At 42.3% G+C, this 17,908-nt stretch overlaps 3 protein-coding genes across 3 annotated transcripts; 1 reads left to right on the forward strand and 2 right to left on the reverse strand.

The window, feature by feature from the left end:
* Positions 1-27: 27 nt before the first annotated feature.
* Positions 28-8,068, reverse strand: abcb9 (ATP-binding cassette, sub-family B (MDR/TAP), member 9). The gene is made up of 12 exons (XM_036526708.1): positions 7,706-8,068; positions 6,668-7,389; positions 5,868-5,982; positions 5,559-5,689; positions 5,132-5,337; positions 4,585-4,782; positions 4,260-4,388; positions 3,889-4,077; positions 3,424-3,597; positions 1,742-1,901; positions 1,230-1,366; positions 28-416 (listed from the first exon to the last, which is right to left on the reverse strand). The coding sequence occupies exons 2-12, from the start codon at positions 7,326-7,328 to the stop codon at positions 108-110; spliced, it is 2,409 nt and encodes an 802-aa protein (XP_036382601.1). The 5' UTR covers positions 7,329-7,389; positions 7,706-8,068; the 3' UTR covers positions 28-107.
* A 1,374-nt stretch (positions 8,069-9,442) lies between these two features.
* Positions 9,443-13,434, reverse strand: zgc:113436 (uncharacterized protein LOC503528 homolog). The gene is made up of 8 exons (XM_036526005.1): positions 13,133-13,434; positions 12,410-12,603; positions 12,101-12,212; positions 11,821-11,959; positions 11,559-11,613; positions 11,198-11,455; positions 10,765-10,881; positions 9,443-10,355 (listed from the first exon to the last, which is right to left on the reverse strand). Exons 1-8 carry the CDS (start codon positions 13,299-13,301, stop codon positions 10,104-10,106), a joined length of 1,296 nt encoding a protein of 431 aa, XP_036381898.1. The 5' UTR covers positions 13,302-13,434; the 3' UTR covers positions 9,443-10,103.
* A 757-nt stretch (positions 13,435-14,191) lies between these two features.
* ogfod2 (2-oxoglutarate and iron-dependent oxygenase domain containing 2) lies at positions 14,192-17,524 on the forward strand. The gene is made up of 7 exons (XM_036526007.1): positions 14,192-14,634; positions 14,755-14,811; positions 14,908-15,018; positions 15,096-15,195; positions 15,962-16,086; positions 16,256-16,513; positions 17,040-17,524. Exons 1-7 carry the CDS (start codon positions 14,497-14,499, stop codon positions 17,310-17,312), a joined length of 1,062 nt encoding a protein of 353 aa, XP_036381900.1. The 5' UTR covers positions 14,192-14,496; the 3' UTR covers positions 17,313-17,524.
* The last annotated feature ends 384 nt before the right edge of the window (positions 17,525-17,908 follow it).

Consider the following 17,908-nt stretch of genomic DNA (forward strand, 5'->3'; position numbering starts at 1 on the left):
CCTTTTTTATCACAGTATGCTGCTCCATTCAAAAAGCTAAGGCCTTATCTGAGTACATCTTAGCATATCACGGTCCATTAGAGCCAGAATCCGGACCCAAATTTATTTCAATATTGCGGGGTGCCCTCTGACTCACTGCTGTCCCGTCTAGACTGCACCTTGCACCTCTCCGGGTGCCAGACAGGTTCCTTTGAGGGGTTTAGCACATCAGCCCCAGTCTCTATGCCTAGGACCTGCCTCTGCACCAGCTTATAGTAGAGACCCCCCCTGGCCATGAGCTCCTTGTGAGGCCCCTGCTCCACCACATGGCCGCGGTCAATCACAATGATGTTGTTGGCCCTCTCCACGGTACTCAGGCGGTGGGCAATTATCAGCACTGTGTGATCCCGCATGATATCATTCAAGGCCTGCTGAACCTAGGGGGAGGGGCACAGGAGACACTATTGTGAGTCTGGACATCTCTGCTCATAATAAAATTATAAGCATTTGTGCAATGGCTCTGATAAGACTTGAAACTGAGGTTGGATATATTCAGCACTTTGAATAAATGGGAAAGTGAATGCAGGGTCAAATGTGAACAGTGTACTATACAAAATTGTGAGCATTATGTAGAGATTCTAGTTTTCCTTTGCATTCTGATGTCTTGTTTTACCTGCAAAGTTGCTGCCTCTAAGAACAACAGAAATTCTTGCTCTATTTCACTGCAATTTGCATTTTCTGGACCTTGGATTTTTACAATAGTTTGCATATCTTGTGCCAAAGGAAAAAAAATCTGCACAGACAGCAGGGGAAGCTATCGACCGCCTTCACAGCACAGATATTAAAAGATTATTGACTGCAGTCCTCTTCCACTGTAATTTTGCCCTTTCAATGCCACCACACTCAGGCAGTATTCTGTAACTAGTCAGTAAATTCATTAATAATGCATTAAGCCAAACCCTTGACTGCAGCAATGCCCCTGACCTAAGCAGGTAAATGTCTACTGAGCAGATTTGTATGAAAATGAAAATCCAAAAAAGTCAAATAATATAAAACAAGAACTATATTGGCAGTATGGATTTTGCTGTTCCTTAGGAAATGGTGGAACTGCTCTGAAAATTGTGACCCTGTGAAGTCATGATGGGGTCTAATCAGTGATAGTGAAAGCCTGCATTATTAAAGGTGGCAGAAGGGTGATGTGGTTTGGTCTGTTCTGTGCTGGGCTCCCCTGCTTGTATCTGCTCACTCACAATGTGTTCACTCTCAGCATCCAGGGCACTGGTGGCTTCGTCCAGGATGAGCACGTGAGGGTTTCGGATGAGGGCACGGGCAATGGCTACTCTCTGTTTCTGTCCCCCTGACAGCTGAGTCCCCTTCTCACCGACCCCTGTCACAGCAAGTGAACAAACCCATGGAGGGTGTGCCAACATGTTACAAATGGATTGTTAAATATTACCTATCAAATCACTAAAATATCAAGGGGTAGTCACATAAACCACAATTTGCTCTTGATCTATAGCAGTTCCCTAGTGTGACGCCTCATCTATAAAATTAATCACGCTGGCTAGTAATGTGAAGAGCATATGAATTTTATATATTTCTCTGACATACTCTGAAAATTATCAGGATAATTACATGTATAATACCTAAGAAAACCATAGCATTACTAATTATAAAACACAATTTTGTGTAGCTTATATTCCCTCCTGTCATTCTTATAGTATTCTCTCTACCAGAGCTGGTCCTCTGGTGGTGAGGTCACCTGTGTCATAGCCTCTGGCAAGGCGGGTGACGAAGTCATGCGCGTTAGCCTTCGTGGCAGCCTGTACCACTGCCTCCATGGGGGCATCTTTCAGGCCGTAGGTAATGTTCTTGACAACTGAGCGTGCAAACAGAATAGGCTCCTGACCCACCAGAGCAATCTGCAAAAAACAGTAAATAAATACAACAAAATAAACAACTGAAAACACTTTGTTACATGCTTCAAGAATGGATGCATGTAGAAAGAAGACAACAGTGCCCTCTTGTGATTCAACTGCTTATAGCATGATTAACACACTGGTGCTATACAGGAGGCTTGAGGCAGGGTTTGTCCATGCCAGGGATTGGGAAGGGGAGGCATGAGACTTTAGTACATTTATAGTACTGACTTTTGAAACAAACTAATTCATTGCAACAAATATTCTGTGTTTAGGCTGCACAAAAATAATACATATTCATTTTAATTGTGGTGCCATTTGCCATGCTGACTGAGATTATTGGTTGCTTTATTTAAAAACTGTATGCTAAGACAAGGACACCATATTAACCATACCAAATTAACCATCAATGTCAGAAAAGTACCCATCAACAAATTTAAAATAACCGATGCAACAAATTTAAAATAACTTAAAAGCACTGCGCAGGTGGATAGCTAAACAACTGTTAGAAACAAAACTTGACCTTGCCTCGACATTAATCCTGTTGCTTTATTGAGGGACTCACTGACGAAACGTGGCCCAAGTGTGTAATTTGTGGAGAGATGCTGGCAAAAGACAGCATAATCTAATTAAAAAGGTACCAAAGAACAAAGTACCCTAAAACATTTAACAAAGCTCGTAAGTACTTTGCTAGAAAAACAGAACTTGCAGAAATCCTTTTGCAAAATTTGGAAACAGTACACAGATGGCCATGGAAGCCTGCTTCTGGTGTCTAAAAGATTGGAAAAGAGGTGGCTAAACCAGCTTGCACTTAAATAGTCAAGACTCTATGTGATCCTCATTTTGCAGCTTAATTAAGAACTCTTCCACCGTCAAACAATATAGCGAAGGATGGAACTAAATAGAGGAAGTGTACTTGTGAAAAAAGACTGATTGAAAATTTGAAAACAGGTCCTTGTCCCATTCAGTTAGATGAGGCAATAATTTTATGTGCAACTCATTCATGAGATAGAACAGGATGTACTGATGCCTATGAACCTTTTCACAACCATTACATGGGGGGACATATTTCAATGAGTGAGTTGCTACAATGCAAAGTCTGCCATTTGAAAACACTGTTTCACGTGCTAGCTTGGGAATCCACTATAATGGGTAAAAATATGGTAAAAGCAACCCAACTGCACAAGAAATAATTGCATGATTCATTGTTAAGCACTGGCAAAACAGAGGGAACTACCAGAAATTGTATCATATTGTGTGTGTTAAGCCCTGCATATAATGAGAACTACCAGAAATTGTATGGTATTGTGTGTGCATGGGGGGGGGGGGTGTTTTATCACAGGTTCAGTAGAGAATAGTTCATGGTCAGTGACAGGCCTGCTGAGGTTGAAACAAGAGAAATGCAAGAGCTAGAGCTGTGGAATTTGAATAGGACAAAACCATACAGGAGAGATTTGCATCTTGTGAGGGTGTGCATTAGACAGATCAGAGGCACACGGCCCGGGCTCTGCTCTCCCACACTGACCTTGGAGTGAAGGTAGGAGTGCTGGTAGGCTTGCACGGGCCGCCCATCAAGCAGCACCTGCCCCTGCTGTGGCGTGTAGAAGTTCTCCAGCAGGCACACACAGGAGCTCTTTCCACTTCCTGAAGGGCCCACCAGAGCAGTCACCTCTCCAGGTCGCACCACAAAGGACACACTCTGCACACACAGACACACACACACACACAAGCCATCACCACTGTACCCAGTATGCTCTGCGCCTGGGCACAAATGTACCATCATATCACTACCCAGAGAGAGTGCCATTTCCTGTCTGGCTGCAGGTTTGTAATGGTGACAGGGGTAACTGTGAGGCTGAACATGACGAGGATTTCTTATGCAGACACTGCTTGATCCTGACAGCAGTGAGGAATTACAGCCACCAATCTGTCATTCAATCCGACTCAAGTATTCAACATCAGCTCAGGTAACAGGTGACAGGTGCAGTACCTTTAGTATCTCTGTGTCCGGACGTGTGGGGTAAGCGAATGTCACATTCTTGAACTCAACCAGGCCCTTGCATGTGTCTGGGGCATCCTGCCCATCGTGTGGCATTGTGGGTTTCCGGTCAATGTACTCGAAGACCTTCTCAGCTGCACCCACTCCCTGCATAAGCCCTGTGTATACAGATGCTATGCTCTGGAACGCATTTCAAACATAAAAAAACAGTTGACCATTTTCACAGTCAGAAAATGAGCTGTTGCATAAAACACACTAACCCCATACAATATCCTCATTCATCAGCATGGCTTAAGAAAATGACACAGCAGCAAACAGTTCAGTCATTGTACGGAATTAAAATATGATTTGGTGAAACTTGCCTCCAAGCACTCCCCCAGCTCCAGCTCGTAGATAACAAAGGAGATAAGGGTGCCCCCACTCATCTGACCCGAAATAACCAGGTGACCACCATAGAAGAGAATGGCAACCTGCAGAGCCAGCTCTGAGATCTGGGATGACAAGAGGGAAGCGCTCAACATCCTACAATCGAAGAAAAACACCCTAGGGGTTGGGTCACATTTCACAATTAACCATCACTGACAAGATGAAATACATGTAGGGGTCTCAATTCAACAGCCATACAGCAAATAGCTTTTTCAGTGAAGTTTGAGAAGGTATGGTAGGCACTGGCATGGTGATACATACACAGCTGGACCACATATAGCAGGCATAGGCCAGAGCTTGCTTCTTGTTTAGCTTGAACATGTCTTGCAGAGTCTCATAGTAGGCCTCAGCCTCCTGTTCCTCGGTGGCAAAGCTACGGACCGTCTTCATAGCTGATATGGTCTCCTCTGCCAGCTTATTGGCCTCTGCCAGAGAGCTCTGCACTGCCTTGGTCAGTTTCTATGGCACATAAGGAATGAGCAGTAGTTTTTAGAGGACTGCAGTGCTAATAGCATTAACTAGGTCTTGCTAAGTACTAGCCACACAAAATGCCAACAAAATGCTTATCCTCGGTTTAATGTTTCATTACTACATTTTCTTGGCAGAACTGTGAACACTTTCAATACAACATGTAGGTTTAAAGATCACAGTCTGAAACAATTTCACACACATGAATACGATAAAAAATGAAATACATCTGTAGACAGGAAGGTCAGAGCTGAACCATCAAAAAGCAGAAGGTTTTGCTAGGCCCAACCAGCAGGGACTGGGAGAAGGAGACAGGAGACAGGGTAGTGGGTGTTCTTGCCTTGTAGTACTCTCCGTAGACCTTAGAGATGACCGCTATGAAGGGGAAGCCCATGATGGTGATGAGCGTTAGCTTCCAGGACATGCCGAACATGAAGAACAGGAAGCCCACACCCTTGACCAGACTGCGCAGGAACAGGTTGACATTCTCCGAGATCAGGTCGCTCACCTGTGTGGTGTCAGCGGTCAGCCGTGAGGTGATGTCACCTGCAGGGTGATCCACAGTAAAGAAAAGCTGTACCACCAAGTAACCCAATCTCATCCAATTCTTACACACCACCACATCAGTGTGTTTAGCATTGTAATAACAAACAACCACTTCAAGAGCCTGAAAACATTTCACTGTATCATTTCAACCAATATTAAAGAAACCCTTGTAAACTCAATCATTTTTTGGGGTAATTATACACTTGTAAGCTTGAAAACACCTGTGTGGTTGGCGTCAAAGAAGCCAATCTCCTGACGCATTAGCGATCTGAAGAGAAGGTTCCGCAGACGGATGTTTAACCTGGCAAAGGTGATGGAGAAAACACCTCCTCGCACTCCAATCGCAATTGAGCTGCAAAAAGCCAAATTGGTTAATGTGGCAGTCAAAAAATTGTGTAAGATGTCAGCTGTTATAACCTACATCTCTTTTTGACATGAAAAGGTAAAGAATGCAAAAGTTGGGAAAGGATTACGATTTGAACAATGGGATGCCCTTATAAGTGAGGGAGCTGAATGCATTAAATAGTCACCTGACTAGGGCAAGAACTGTGAGGGTAACCATGGGCTTGATGAAGTATTCCATGCTCTTGTGAATCACAATGCCATCTATTGCTTGTCCAGTGTAATATGGAATAAAGGCCTCGCCTAAAAAATAAAGAAGAGATCACTATGCCACATTGCTCTGATAACAGAAATTAATATTTTCTTGATGAGACGACACAGTTTATTTAACAGTGTCTGATTAAGCATTTTGTGAATCATTAAGTAAGAACAGGTGCCTAGCTATATGTTTTGAAGATGTGTCAACTCTGTATCAACTAACAGACAACTTTATGACTTAACACAATATGCGTTACTGCACAATAAAGACATGTACTATATGTGCACATACCTATACACTATATGCATAGCGGTGCACAAGATTACACAGATGATTGCAGTATTTGAGTGCTGTCAATTACCCTGTTATTACATTGAACTTCAAATGAAACAATTACAAAACAAAATCAATGTCAACCCTATGAAAATTCTTTTCTATATTTAATACTACAGATATAAGCAACCGGAATCCAGCTTCTTGTGACTCCCCTTGACAGGCAGTATGGATGAATTAAGATTTGCCACCACTGGTTCCATTGAATAAAGCCCATTATTCAAGCTTTCCCTTTCACATAGAACAAAGGGTTATTTTACAAAGCTGTGCAGCAACATTTTAAACATAACATTTTAAACACCTCATGATGAAAGCCCAGCCAAGAGCCAAGCAGGAGTATTCTTTGTTGCGCTTGTTAACTTGTGCAAAGCCACTATGGTGCTGGGAGAGACTCACAGATGGCAGAGAGAAGTAGAAAGAAGAAGGCAATTCCGAGCAGCCCAGCATCACTCCTACAGTAGGACAGAAGGCGGCCAACTGTCGCCCCCGAGTGGGGCTCCTCCTTTCCCCTTTTCTTTCCCCTCCTCCTCTTCTTTTCACCAATTTCCTCTTCCTCGTCTTCTCCGCTGTGCTCGGCAACTTGGTCCACCAACCTCTCCACCTCCTCAGAGCCCCCTCCATTCACCACCGTGCTGGGTGAACGTGCTAACAGCTTCCACAGAAACATTGTCACCATGGCCGACCCACATGTCCAGGAGAACAAGCTAAGGAACCAGGGGTCATACATGGCGGCCCCCTGCTCTGAGAATAACAGCAGCTTGACCAGGGCATAGGTGACGACCACAAGGCATAAGAGGTCGCTTAGCGTCTCCAGGGTCGAAACCCTGCGGGGTCCGTCTGCACTGTTCCTCGACACCCCGATGGAGGCTCCTAGCAGCAGGCATGACCTGACCAGCAGGGTCCCCCACAGGTCAAACACAGACCGAAAGATGTCAAAGTTCTGCAGATCCTCCACAAACACAACCGGCTGGCATCCATGTGTGTAGAGAACAGTGGTGATCACAACGTCCACCAGGATGAACAGCAGGTTACACCCCACTGCTGCCCCAGTCCTCATTCTCTGTCACTGCTCTCAGGTGTGCTGCAGTCTGGGGCCACGGTGCTAGCGCAGTTAGGAACTGGGGTGCAAGAGTACAGCACAACGTTTAATACTGTAATAATCTCTGCGTTAACATTACATCTTCTGTTAGATTATAATATCATGCATTGGAATGGTAAAGCAATCATAATTAATCAAGATTAAAAAAGGGATGCCATTTTTAAGTCAACTTACTTCAAACACATCTAACCTGACATATTTTGACAAGGTGGCTGTAACTATGTCCACTGTTTTGCATTTCAAGTGTTAAAGGCACTCACAGACTTCTAAACTACAAAGACCATTTCCATCGAACTGGCTGGGTAAGGAATGAAATGTCTAAACATTGTACTTACTTAAATGTTGCTACACATAAAGACATGACTGAAGACTTCGCGTTTACCACCAGGCACGATGTCTCTGTCCTGTCGTTGCTGAAGTCCCGTGGGAACTGCATTGGAACATCTACCGCAAGAACGATCTATGAATTCTGCAGTGTGTGTGCAGTACGGAAACCGGCGTTCGGAAGCTCCTCCTTCAGATTATCGGCCTGTCCAATGCACGAAGGACAGGAGTAACCTCCTAGCATTCCCGAAAATTCAAGAACTACACCTAAGTATTTCTTCTTACGTAGCGATGCGTTTATTTTATAACGTGCCATTCGTTGCTTTCCACCATAATAAACAGCTTGGCTAGAACGATTGCGACTGAATTGGCAGTTCCTCATACCACTGCATGAAGGTTATTAGCTACAGTGTAAATGTTGGTTGTCGCCCCACACAGCATGACAGTATCCCGGATATTTTCGTCACCTAAGAGCTAATCAGAAGGAAGCATACTCCGGGCAGGGTTTGCCACCATGTGCTGGTATGGGACCAGTATTGCCGTTAAATTTGTAATAAATGTATGACGTATGGATTATATGGTTCAAATCTGGTTCTAGATCAGTACTAGTGGCGTCGTTAGGTCCGATCATTCGGGGCTATAGCCCCGAATATTTTCGCCCTTAAAGAGGAGGTGTTTACAGCAAAACAACAGACACACAGTGGAACTTGACTTGCAGCGTCCGAAGGTGTGATGATATTTACTTATTATAAAGGTAGATATAACCTCCCCAACCCCCCGATGCCGCTCTCCCTTCAAAAAAAAAGAAGCCCCAGGCAAACTTGACTTAGCCCGGATCTTTCCGATAGCTAGAAACGTCCCTGAGCAGTACTCATGGGCGCCCTTTACAAAAACAGAATTTCTTTAAGGATATTGTTGGTTCTCGCGAGTGTAGCTGCCTGTAGCTCATGCAATAGATCCACTCTTTCGTAAACTGGAAGAAATACGTAATGTAAATTGTGTACAGTATGCTAAACTATAGTAGGAAGAAAAACGTTGGGAAATTGTGGGAAAAGAACAGCATCACACGTCACAGAACCATGCCCTTCTCTATAAATGTAAGCGCAAAGTATCTCCCGTAGCAAATCGTGTAAATAAAGATATTTTACCAGCCGTATTTAGTACAGTTTGCACCAGACCTTACCTGTGTATTGCTTCATGCAATTACAACTTTAACCCCTATAGGGGGTTATAACTGAAAGGGTTTTTTCAGGGTAATGCAGGAACTGTGATGTAACGTCTTAACCCTCGCACTGTCTGGAAACATTACAAAACCATTACCACAAACGTTTTTCTCGATTATTTCAGCTGTAGGTCATCTCGCAACAAAATCTTCCGTTGCTGTTACTATGCTGTTTGCAAGCATTAGAAGATTTCTCTTCCTTTCTCTGTTTGAGGAAGGAGGTTTATCTTGGCTTGAGTCACTAAAACGCAGCTAAAATTTCACAAAGTAACCCTTGTTACTGCTGACAACTAGTCTGTCCATATTATAGAAATAAACGAAGAATCATTAAATGGGAAAGTTAATCATGGTTACAAACTTAAGTAACATGCAGCACAATATACTGCCGCCATAAATGATGGCAGAGTAAGTAAAAAACACCCAGAAAACACATCACCATTTATTGCCATACAACCAGTCCCTACAAGGGTAAAATATGCAAATCTATAAAACACTTCAATGAACCAAGTGCAGAAGGTGGTCGCTCTTGGAGCAGTGCTGCTGAGGATAAGTCTACACTGGCCAGATGTCCAAGACTTGACTTTCACATTTCGGACTCCACTCACATAGGAACACAGTTCAACAAAATGAAGCTAACAAAATCAGTCCAGTCAGATTTATGCTGGTAAATTGCAGTAACAAAAGTAAACATAAACAGGACCTGTTCAGCACCTACAGACAAAAATGTTTCATGTCAGCTCTTGTCCAAGTACAAATATTTCAGTAAAGTATAGAGAGGTTCAGGTATACAAGTGGATTGTGCATCTCTCACAGGTAGTATGTGTCTTTGCTGTTAGTTCCACCAGTCTCTTCCACAAGAAACAAATTATATATAGCCACATTCTGGGGCATCATAGACAGCACTTCAACAAATATCTCCAAACAGCTCATAAGCCAGTAAGGTAATGACCAAATAATGTATTGGACATTCTACCAAACTGCACTCAGAGAGCAATGTCTTGGGAAGCAATGTCTCCTTGAAGTGCGCTTGTCTGTCTGAAGTGTTAGAGTATGATAAGAGCTGGACACATGCAGGTGTCTCCCAAACACAGAGCTCAAAGGCATCAACAGTCCACCAAAACAGTCAGCATGGCGTGTCTATCCACCCCATGACACCATTGTCACGTTCTCCAGCCTGACAACTGTCATTAAACCTGAGAAACTGGCAAGGTGTACTCCAAGTCACTTTTCTTATCATCAGTGCTGCTTTGCTCTGTGGACAGGACCGTTTCCACTGGGAAAGATAGGTATAGGCTCTCTCTCAGTTTTTTCAGTGGTGGTGACTCTCCTGTGCTTAACAAAGGGTCTGCAACATTGAATGTGATGGAAGGCATACTCCGTGCCCTCCGCTTGGCATTCTTCTTTTGCTGTTTGTAAGCTGCGTTCATGTTGGCTATGACCTGCAAGCAAACAGATATCCACCTATAAAAACACCACCACCACCAAAACAAAAACTAGAAATTGATGTTCCTTCTTGCCTTAAATGTAGTCTATTCTTTCTCTCATGCTTCAGGTAGACCTGATCCCTCAGAACCAAATGCAAATCTCTTCAGCACCTCAGATGATACCAATGGAACATTTAATTGTTTTCTAAATGCTCGATGGAAGCTTGGGTCAACTTGGCTTTGTAGTGCAATGTACTTTTAACTGAGGAAGCGGGTAAAATGTAAACTATGGTATAGGCAGTGACAATCCACTACTGAAAGAGGATAACTCTGCCGTTCAGAAAGACACAGTGCCCTCATAATTATGGATACTATGTTGACTTAATCTCATTGATCTAATTCAAGATCGTGGGAGGATACTCACCAGCTGTTTGACTGTGTTCTGTTGTTCCTGCATTGCCGCCACAAAGTTGGTGACACTCTCCTCTTTTACAGGGCACACATCCTGTACTTGGTGATACTTGAGTAGGTCAACGTCCATCTTTGGCAGGAGATAGGATAGGTGCAAAAGCAAAAAAGTATCCTGAATAAGGCCCAGCCTTGTTTGCTTGGATATATTTGAATCACTTTAATTGATAAAAGTGATAAAAGGTGTCAGTCTTGTACACTAGGGTCATCTAGCCAAACAAATAATTCATAACATACATACATTATTTTTGTAGGTGATGATACATAGTAATAATGAATCTAAGAATGCTATGATTTCATTTCATTTAATCAAGAACACATTGACCCCATCCAGTTCCACTGCACGTGCTGCACAGAGTGACTGGTTTTGCCCAAAGCAAATCTCTCACCTCACCGGGCAGGCTGGCCTCTCTGTTAAACATCAGGTAGTATGGTGTGAACTTGGTGGTTGGGTTGGCGGAGGTGCGGAACACAAACAGGACAGGGTCCAGGAAGTCGTCCCATTCGGCTTGCTTCTCTGTCACTACCTGCCTGACCGCCTCTCTGAGCAAGCTGCTGCTGCGGTCGTATAGGGCATTGAGCTGAGGCTGATCCACAGGCGACACCTTCTGTACTATGTTCCACCGATCGCATAGGTGTTTTGTGACCTGAAAAAAGTGAGGACACCTGTCTCACATTTCACAGCACTCAACACAATACATCATGTGTAAAGATATGTTGCAAGGTAAATGCAGAGTGTAAACGTTTTACCTCATCACAAAAGTCCACACTTTGAGAACAGTACACTGTTTTTACTGATCCAAACCTAGCAAACAAAGGCAAGTGTTTGGTCTGGTGTCAGTTTATTATTTAAAAAGACAGATATGTTGTTATATAGTTTTGCTATTCTTTGCTGCCATCTTACAAATGCAATTTTCTAAATTCCTGGAAGCAGTAAAAAAGTTCACAAACTTCAAAATGGATTGGGTCTATATCTGAAAAAAAAATCACATCCAACTTGCATATCAATTACCTGTAAATTGCTGTAGAAATACATCTTGCAACAGACAGAGAGTCTCTCTTTGGTATAGGGGTAGCCTCCACCCACTTACTCAAATAATCAGTTATTATGACCACGTTCGTGTTGCCTTGCCTGGTCTCTGGAAAGGGCCCTGGTCACAAAAACCAAATAGAACATCCACACTCAACATAATAAAACATGTAAATGGAAAAGTGACATTATGCGTTTATTAGTGTACATGAGCGTAGCAATTCTACAGTGTTAGATGCCTGTAAAATGACTGTAAAATTACCTAAAATGTCAATTCCCAGAATTTCCCAAGGAGCTTCCACCTTAATTGGGCGGATTGTTCTGGTCATATTTTTATTCCGCTCTGTGTGCTGGCAGGTTTCACACAGTTTAATCTACAGAGACACAGACATACAGTAAGTGTTTTTAAGGACAACACACTCTTTGTGCGTTGTAACAAACTGAAGATTGATGTGCACTGCACTAAACAACAATTTTAAGATTCCAAAATTCAGTGATTGTCAGACTGTGTTATGAAAAAAACACAACAACCACACACTGGCTATTTCATGCCATGTGGAACAGCACGTACCCAGTCCACCACATCCTTCACAATTCCCAGCCAGTAGTATTTAGTCTGAATTCGGTGCACAGTCTTCTTCTGCCCTAAGTGATGACCAATATCATTAAAGTGACACTCCAGGAAGATCTGCCGCTTCCTCTCCGCATCAATCACTACTTCTCTCTTCTCCTCCTTCTTTGGCCCCACATAGAACAGTCGCCCCTCTGTGAGAGAACAACAAAGTCATCAATTCCATATCATCTTTTGATCATCAATTTGAACCAACTTAAACAAGTACAGGTCTCTTTTTTGTTACTTTGCACAATCAAAACCCCACAGACTGAGGAATCTGTACCATAAATACTTAGGGCAGCATTATGGTGGATGCACTTTTTAGTCGCTAATGTAACTACCCAGCGGTTTACTATTCCAGTAAGTTTGTCACGTTGTTTAGGTACCTAGCTGCCTAGGTGCTGTCGCTAGCCCTCTGTTTCGCATCACCATTCGGAATCGAACCAAGTAGTTCTACAGTTCTACAGATTGAGAACACACTAATTTAATGCGCTCTTATCAAAAATACGTAACCCGGTTATAACTGGCAGCCATAAGTGAAAAATGATTTGATGACTTAGTTACACCTACCTTTTTAAAGTGTCTTTTAGCTAGCTAGCCATTAAGCTAAGGTGACTAGTGATATAAATGCACTTTTTGCTTCAGCTGGATGCTACAGTATATATGAGCCACCTGTCCTACCTTCTATAATGAATTTCTGAGCGTATCGTTTCAGATTTTTCTTCCGTATTGGGTTCATAGACGGGGGATAGGTCCCTTCATCCAAAAAGGTGTAAATATCCTCCAGCCGGTTAGAGGTAGACTCCACTACCTCTTCCTCAGCCACTTGCAACGAGTCCATGCTCAACATTTGTGCTCTGTCTTACAAGTACCTCCCAACTCAACGACATAGGCGAAACTGACTCTTAAATTGAGAGGTCTCCAAAACTCCAGATAAAAATGAGGACACGGGACTGTAGCGAGACATTAGCTACCTCTGTTTTGTAAATAATGATCCAGTGTGTGGAGTGCCGGAAGATATTTAATGAAGGACAAGGAAGTAGTGTTTTATCGATATAGCAGATTCAAGCCGGTTAGCTATCTATCTGTCGGTGAATGGGCTGAGTGAATAATCCTATCTAAACTTAGTACAATTCAATGAAACGGCGTAGCACGGTGTTTGTCTTTCAGATCAATGACATGTAGAATGAGTGTTTAAATAATTATATATTAAAGCATTTGATATATGTTGATCGCCTCATTTATCACCAGGTACGACGAATCGTCCAAAAAACAAGCGTTTCAAAAATGTGAACGTGTATTTCTGGCCATCACTTTAAAGCAAGCGTTGCGCAGTTCCACTCTTATTTATATTCTTTGCACGCGATAATGTATAATAATAGTGTATCCACTATCAGCCCATCCTGAGTTACAAAGAAACAATTACTTGATCTGCTCGGTGTCAGCTCTAAACTGTTCATGGATATCAGGTTGCCAGATACCACAGTCTTCCAATGCTGGTGATGTGAGACCTACTTATCGAGCTAGTGAGCAACGTACTGAACCGTTATGTTGATTAAAATCGTCAACGAGAATAAACTGGATGGTAAACTATAAGCCTCAGTAAACAAACTGCACATTCTAATGGGATAATATCCCCTTCTCTTTCGTTCTTCTGTCGTTTTTGTGTTCTGGAAGTAGCTTCCAGTGAGGTGCAAGGGAGGAACATCGCTATAGCAATCAAAATAATTGCGGTTGATACCAACCAGGCTTTCCATGCCTCAAATGTTGTAGCTTAAAAAGTCTCATTAGATCAGTGCTCACTGCCATCACTCTTTGCGGTCACAAGTAGCAACAGATGCTGTTCCACCCGGACATATTTATGGTTGTACACAAACAAAGCGGCACTATCGCTCGCGTCGGGCATTGAACTCTTTTGCGTTTGAAATGCATTTGCTTGACGTAGCTAGCTACAATTCCTCATATACCAAGAATAACATTGTAGCCTGATTAAAACCAAACCGAATAATTCCTTATGGCAAGAATATAGCTATTGAACATTAGCCATGCAATGCAACAAAGACAGTGCTAAGATTAAATTCTACACCTGCAGTTGTTTTTGCACGGACAATATTTTTCTGGAGGAATACAAACTTCATGTTCGATTTATCTCTGAGCAGCAGTTCAGAACAGATTACCAGGCGGTTAGTCACCCGCATATTCATAGTGAACAGAAACAGCAGACGCATGTAGCTAAACTGCACGATTCATTTGACCCTCAAGTCAATGTGTTGTTTTAAAACTTTTTATTTATAAAATTTCAGGTCTTATCAACTCTCGGGTGTTCAACTGACGTGCAATTCGGCATTATCTTAAAGAAGGTAACGATGTATTGGGTTGTGTGCATAAAATGTATCAGGGATTTGTGTATATTATTTTTATTATTGTTGTGTTTATTGGTTGATTTTCTATGAAAGATTGAGACAGAAATTGACAGGCGTCGACAGCTCGGTGTGAAATCAGCAGAGAGAGCTGCTTCCATAAAGAAGATTTATAAACCATTACACAAAGAGGTGTACTTCTTACAGGTAAGATAAAGCATCTGATGGGAAAGTAAGTTTCACAGCAAACATGAAAATGGGTTTAACATCTGACATTCCCACAGCAATCCTACTTGGCCCCTGAATTTTTGCAAATTGTGAACTACAGTCGTTCAGATAAGGCAAGCAAAGAGGGCCTGCTGGATTTCATCTTGCCATTGGCAGGTGAGTGGTACAGTTGGACATCGTAGACTCAGTCCTCAGAGATTCCTGCTTATGCTGTTATTTGTTCCAGCTGAAACTGCAATCCTCTTAGTTTAATTGGCTGTAGATTGATCTCTACAGTAGATGCTTTCATTTATTTGGCCTCTCATGCCACATAATGTAAGAAATGGGATATGTGTACTATATCATAAATATCTCATCTTTGTTTAAGGACTTACTAATCAGTCATATCAGTTCTCAATAAATGCATTCATCTTCTGTAAAATGGACCTTGGCAAATGGATTTCAAAAGAGATTAACTTTGTTTGGTCGACTGATTGTCAGACAAAGGGAATCACATCAGGGTCCTAAATGCTGAAATTATGGAGTAGTGATTGCAGAAACTACCTGTTTACAAACGACCTGTTGGGGCAAAAAAAGATTGAAAGACATTGTAGGTGATAGTGAGCCAAATGTACTTTCAGTTAGTATGTGTAAAATGACATTGTGGAAGTGCCTAAATGCGTAACTTCAGCAAGAGTGTTGGCTAGGCCCAAAGGTGAGGAAATGAATATGAACAGTATGTATTTTCATATGCTAGGCCACAGAACTGAGCCCGAGAAGTGCTTAACTATCAGATAACTCCTGATAATGCTTTGAAATTTGTTATGCCAGTGTGCATGTGTACATTATTCACATATCATTCAAAAAGGCTGTATTTGGTCTGTATAGTGAACAACACGTGAAAGACTACATTGCAAAAATTATTGTTTCTTTGTGTTTGAAGCACCAAGAGTGTATCGTTTCCCAGTCTTCACTAAGAAATTCTGTGATGAGTTGATTGAAGAGCTGGAGCATTTTGAGCAGTCTGATGCACCCAAGGGCAGGCCCAACACCATGAACAACTATGGGGTATGATGACCTGCATGATACAAACTGGATATATCTTATGGAATAGGCATTATTGACAAAAAAGGATGAAGAAATGTGCATTCTTCAAATGCATTTGCAAGTACAGAGATACATTGCCAAACTATATTTCCCTTCTTTCCTCCCAAATGTGGTTATGAACCCCAAACAGATCCTTCTGAATGAGCTGGGATTTGATGAAGGATTTATTACCCCTCTGCGTGAGAACTACCTTCGGCCTGTGGCAGCATTGCTATACCCTGATTGTGGAGGCCACTGCCTGGATAGCCACAAGGCTTTTGTGGTGAAGTACGCCATGAATGAGGATCTGGATCTCAGTTACCACTATGACAATGCTGAGGTCACTCTCAATGTCTGTCTGGGCAAAGAGTTCACAGAAGGAAATCTGTACTTTGGAGACATGAGACAGGTATGTAAAATGAGAACAATGAAACAGAACCAGTTCCAGCTTTGGTGAATCAGAGGTGAAGACTGCATCAGAAAGCATTCCGTCAATAATCGCTAACTCAGATCAGCCATTCTAGTAGAACTGCTACCATGTGACCAGACCTGAACTTGGTTTCTTTACACTAGTGACACTCAATTCAGCTTAAAGTGGAGTTACTACTCACTCAATTCAGTTTAAAGTGGAGTTACTACTCAGTCCAGAAGAATGCTTTACCAAACATCTAATTTAGCTGCCGCTGCAAGAATTATATTCCTTCTTCAGTTCTCGACTCCCAAGTGTTTTATTGTTGGCCTTTTATGGTGTTAAATTCTTGCATTTCTGTTACATGGGATTTTAGGGGGATGTTTTGAATAATGGTGCATTTGCCATGGTAATATGTTTTTTTGTTGTTTAGACAGACATCATGGACATGTATGGCAGCTATTAAGGTGATGGTAATTCTAACATGTAATGCGTAATGTGTTTGTCCGTGTGTGTTCCCCTGCAGGTCCTTCTGAGCGATTCTGAGTGTGTGGAAGTGGAGCACCATGTGGCGGAGGGTCTGCTCCACCGGGGGCAGCAGATGCACGGCGCCCTGCGCATCTCCTCTGGCCAGCGCTGGAACCTCATTGTGTGGATGCGGGCCTCGCGTGAGCGCAACAGACTCTGCCCGATGTGCAGCAAGACGCCCCGCCTCGTTGAAGGCGAGGGATTCGCAGACGGGTTCACTGACGAGGCGCAGAGTGGTGCTTCTCAGAACACATCCTGTGTCTTAAATTAGTGCTGCTGTTTGTTTGAGCAGTAATGGGAAATATGTTTATGTGCCATGTGTGGTTACCCTGTGTTAATTGTATGTGTTGAGTGTAGTGTGTAATTGATGGTACTTGAGTACCATCTGTGGCATCTACAAAGTTTTGACACAAGAGTTTTGATTCTTCTGTGACCACAGTATGCCAGCTGGATCCCTATGAGGGCTTTGTTGTTATGAGTGAGCATAAGCCGCTAAGTCCTCAGAACCGCAAAAATAATGCTGATTTGTCATTAAATTTGCTGTACTGGGCAGCTGGTTGTGCTATAACATAATGGAGAATTATGTTTTTAAATATTAATGTTTATAATATTTAATATTATAAACATTAATGTTTGAAACTTAATATTTTAAAACTGGTATAATAATATTAGTTTTTAATTGAATATATATACTCTTTCCTAAGAATTTATATAAGTGCATACCATGTCAGAAAGTAATAGCTTTCCCAGACTAATAACCTTAGTGAACTGATTAAAGTGCTTCTAACTGCATTGTGGCACCAATGAAAATGTAACAGCAATATGTGTAAATTGAATTGGAAATGAGATATTTCATCCAGAACATTC

Source organism: Megalops cyprinoides, chromosome 4 (assembly GCF_013368585.1).
Source record: "Megalops cyprinoides isolate fMegCyp1 chromosome 4, fMegCyp1.pri, whole genome shotgun sequence".
NCBI lineage: Eukaryota > Metazoa > Chordata > Actinopteri > Elopiformes > Megalopidae > Megalops > Megalops cyprinoides.